The 3941-nt window shown below is 38.9% G+C and overlaps 2 protein-coding genes across 2 annotated transcripts; both read left to right on the plus strand.

Annotated features, from left to right (window-relative positions):
• LOC110432679 (putative nuclease HARBI1) lies at positions 376-1648 on the plus strand. Its single transcript, XM_021453459.1, has 2 exons — positions 376-879; positions 962-1648. Exons 1-2 carry the CDS (start codon positions 376-378, stop codon positions 1646-1648), a joined length of 1191 nt encoding a protein of 396 aa, XP_021309134.1.
• LOC8063441 lies at positions 1722-3022 on the plus strand. The gene is made up of 4 exons (XM_021453460.1): positions 1722-2081; positions 2166-2238; positions 2376-2904; positions 2983-3022. The coding sequence occupies exons 1-4, from the start codon at positions 1767-1769 to the stop codon at positions 3020-3022; spliced, it is 957 nt and encodes a 318-aa protein (XP_021309135.1). The 5' UTR covers positions 1722-1766.

Here is a 3941-nt window from a genome sequence, read left to right on the forward strand (position 1 = left end):
GCAGGTAGTCATCTCTGATGTTAGTGTTGAGTATAGGCAAAAAAGATGTTAGTGTTGAGTATAGGCAAAAAAGATGCCAATAATCCACTATGGCTGGTTCCTATTGGGGACAAATAACCTATTGTTAGTTCTACCACTGTTGCCTGCTGCATCTATTGTTTTTTCTGCTTTCTAGTTTATCTGTATGGCTGCATCTGTTATTTTTTCCTACTTTATTATTCTGTATGTATGAAATTGACAAGAAAGTACAGTACTTGATGCTTTCTAGTTTATAAACTGTATGTGCTGTGCTTGAGTTTAATACATACGAGTATTGGCTTTGTGCCTTTTATTTTATGTATATGTAATAATATAATTTCATATATGAAACACTAGATGGCTTCTTGGGAAGACCTTGCTAGGAATTTTTTGTTGGAAGAGGAAGAAGAAGATGAGGAGCTATTCTTTGTTCTTCTCCCTGCTATAATGCCCTTTCTCGAAGAAGAGAAAACACCTGAGCATACCTCTTCTCTTCCTGGAGCTAAAAAAGTTAAAGAGATCCTCGAAGGGCACGAGAATTGGTGCAAGGTAGAATTTAGGATGGAGACTGAAATATTTAGAACTATAGCAAACTTTCTCAGAGCCGAGAACTTGCTACGTGACACACGTGGCATGAAGATTGAGGAGCAACTTGGACTTTTTATGTTCATGCTCTCTCATAATGCAAGCACAGATAGGCTAAAGAAGGAGTTTCAACATAGCGGTGAGACAGTGCATAGGAAAATAAATGAGGTCTTCGATATCATTCCAGCATTAATTCAAAGATTCATCAGACTTCCGAACCCAAGCAACACACACGTGAAGATTACATGTGACCCTAGATTTATGCCATTCTTTCAGGTCGGTTCATACATACAGTACACTTTCCTTATTACCATTCCTAAATACAATCCAAATCTTTAGTAATTTTTCTTACCTGCAGAATTGCATAGGTGCTATTGATGGTACGCATGTCCCAATCACAATTGGACAAGACAAGGCCAGTCCCTATAGAAATAGGAAGGGAACACTATCGCAGAATGTAATGTTTGCTTGTGACTTCGACCTGAAGTTTACTTTCATCTCATCTGGTTGGGAAGGATCCGCATCAGATGCAGGAGTGTTGCGGTCTGCTCTTGGCAAGGGGTTTACTGTGCCGGATGGTAAATTCTATCTTGTAGACGGTGGATATGCAAACACACCATCATTCCTTGCTCCCTACCGAGGAGTTAAGTATCATCTCAGTGAGTTTAGGAGACGTGGCCAGAGGGGAAACGCATATGCCAACTACAAGGAATTGTTCAATCATCGACATGCGATTCTTCGAAATCACATTGAGAGGGCCTTTGGGGTTCTCAAAAAGCGGTTTCCAATTCTGAAAGTGGGGACACATTACCCAATTGAATCCCAAGTTAAGATTCCAGCAGCTGCTGCTGTGTTTCACAACATCATTAGAGGGTTGAATGGGAGTGAAGAGTGGTTTGACTACCTACCTGATAATATCAACCCATCAGATTATGTCGACTTGCCAGAGGGAGACACTAACTACCCAAGTGAGATAGAATCAAACCATGGAAATATCCTACGAGACCAGATAGCCCATCAGATGTGGGCTGCCTACAATGTGTAGGATAGTAGTGTTAGGAATATAATTTATGAGTTCTAAGTTATGTATTTATGTAATACATTCTGTGACGCAACAGTCTATAATAAGTTCTCCAATACATTCTATAATATTTATTGCAGCAATGTCGAAGGAAAGGGCTACATGGAACTCTAGATATGAGAAAGGGCTTGTTGACATTATGAGAGATCATGTGAATATCCCGTTGTTCAGGGGTCAGAATGGATGGACCGTAGAGGGTTGGAGAAGTATCTCTGAAAAGTTTACCCAAATGTATCCTTTAGCACGCTTCACAAAGCAGCAGCTGCAAGAGAAGGAGAAGGAGCTAAAGGGCAGCTGGAAGGCAATACATGTAGCAAGAAAGGAAAGTGGTGTTGGCTGGAATGACACATTGGCCATGGTCATTGCGGAACCGGAAAAATGGAAGAAACTTATCAGTGTAAGATTTTTTCACTAGACCAAAAAATTGCTGCTATATTCTAGTTGCAAGCACTAACTATAATGTTGTCTTGGTATGAAATAGGATAATGGAAAGATGGCCAAGTTTCAGAAGAAGCCGTTTCCTTTATATGATGAGTGTACATCATTGTATGCGGGTATATTATTTGAATCCTCTCTTTAAAAATTTGTAGTATTGGTGTAGTGTTTGAAACATGTATAGATTGATTTCATCCCATTAAAAAATAGTATGCCTATAGTTGAAGTATAACTGTGCACTATTATTTTTGCATAGGAAGTGTTGCTACTGGAGATCTAAACTTCACATCAACTGAGCACTTGCTGCCTGCTCCCGCTGCTCCCCTTGTTCCAGCTGCTCCCGCTGCTCCAGCTGCTCCACCTGCTCCAGCTGCTCCACCTCCTCTCGCTGCTCCAGCTGCTCCAGCTGAGAGCACAAGTCTAACTACTCCTTTTGATGGGCTAGATGTCTCAAGTGCACACAATGAAGCTCAGTCTACAGGAGAATCTAATCAAGGAGTGAGTGGTGGGAGAAAGCGTAAGCAAAGTCTTGGTGCTGCTATTGATGGTTTTGTGCAGTTTAAGATGACACAAACAAGTAAAACCATGAAAGCTCTCGAAGAAAAGAAGAAACAAGACGAACAATTTTCAGTTGACAAATGTCTCGATGAAGTTGATACAATGCAGCTTACTGATGTGGAAAAGGCATATGCTATGAACATCTTCAAATCTGAGATTGATAGGGAGGTATTCATGAAAATGAAAAACAAAAATGTTCGCTTGATTTGGCTCAAACAACAAATTAGGTAAAGCTTAGCTACCATTGGATTAGTTTACTTTGGTGTACCTTAGCCGCTAATGCTTTTCCTTGTGCTTACTTGCAGTGCTATCAGTGGAGGCAATGTTGATGGTGGCAATATTTGATTTGAGAAGAAAAAGGTAGTTGTAGTCATTGTATGCAGGTATATTGTTTGAATATGCCCTTTTATGTAGGTCTCTGTTTTGGTTCAATGTTTGTAAGTGCAGACAACTATGAAAAGGGCATGTGTTAGGCTATGTTGTTTTATTTGCTTTCTTAGATATTTAGCAGTTAGAATTTGCAAGATTCTGCTATCTAAATAAATTTGGTAAGGTTATTGCCAGTGTGCTAGTTATCTGTCATATGTGCATGCAACACCCATAGCTAGCTGTTACTCTATAGACCATATATGTTGATGTTCTCTTTATTATGTAAAAGTGCACATATATAAAATAATACTAGTGATGCTCTTCACAGTAGACTGGCTCTATTCATGCATAAACAACAGAGTTCTTTCTTGTCTTCAGCTAATAACCAAGCTGGGCATTGGTACTCCAACTATGCAAGCATCTGACTAAATGAGACATTATGTTGTGATTACCACTGAATTGAATTGAACTTCTTTCAGTTTGTTTTTGTGTAGTCTTTCAGTCAGAAAAAAGTCTCTTTTAGTCAGATATATGCTATCTTTTAGTCAGAAAATTGTGTGGGTTCTGTTCTGTGTGTCTTAGCTGCTAATGTTTGCCCTTTGTTTTTTTGCAGTGCTCTTTGTGGAGGAAATGCTGGAAGTGATGTATGATTTTAGAAGAAAAATGTCTAGCTGTAGTGCCTATATGAGAAGCTTATGGAAAGGAGTTTCTTTTTTATCGAACACTACCCAATTACCCAAGAAAAGGAGTTAAACCATATTATTTTTTTATTATGTCTTAGATATCTAGATGGTGATCATCTCTGATTTGGTGATGAATGGATTGGCTGAGTTGATTTTGCCACTTGGAACTAATTTTTTATGTATTGGACTATGTCAAATAACTAGTATTGTGA

This window comes from Sorghum bicolor, chromosome 2 (assembly GCF_000003195.3).
Source record: "Sorghum bicolor cultivar BTx623 chromosome 2, Sorghum_bicolor_NCBIv3, whole genome shotgun sequence".
NCBI classification, from domain to species: Eukaryota; Viridiplantae; Streptophyta; class Magnoliopsida; order Poales; family Poaceae; genus Sorghum; species Sorghum bicolor.

Coding starts and splice junctions, on each gene's coding strand:
- LOC110432679 (XM_021453459.1), top strand. CDS start 376: ATGGCTTCTTGGGAAGACCTTGCTAGGAATTTTTTGTTGGAAGAGGAA. Junction 880..961: donor GATTTATGCCATTCTTTCAG/GTCGGTTCATAC, acceptor TCTTACCTGCAG/AATTGCATAGGTGCTATTGA.
- LOC8063441 (XM_021453460.1), top strand. CDS start 1,767: ATGTCGAAGGAAAGGGCTACATGGAACTCTAGATATGAGAAAGGGCTT. Junction 2,082..2,165: donor AATGGAAGAAACTTATCAGT/GTAAGATTTTTT, acceptor GGTATGAAATAG/GATAATGGAAAGATGGCCAA. Junction 2,905..2,982: donor TGGCTCAAACAACAAATTAG/GTAAAGCTTAGC, acceptor GCTTACTTGCAG/TGCTATCAGTGGAGGCAATG.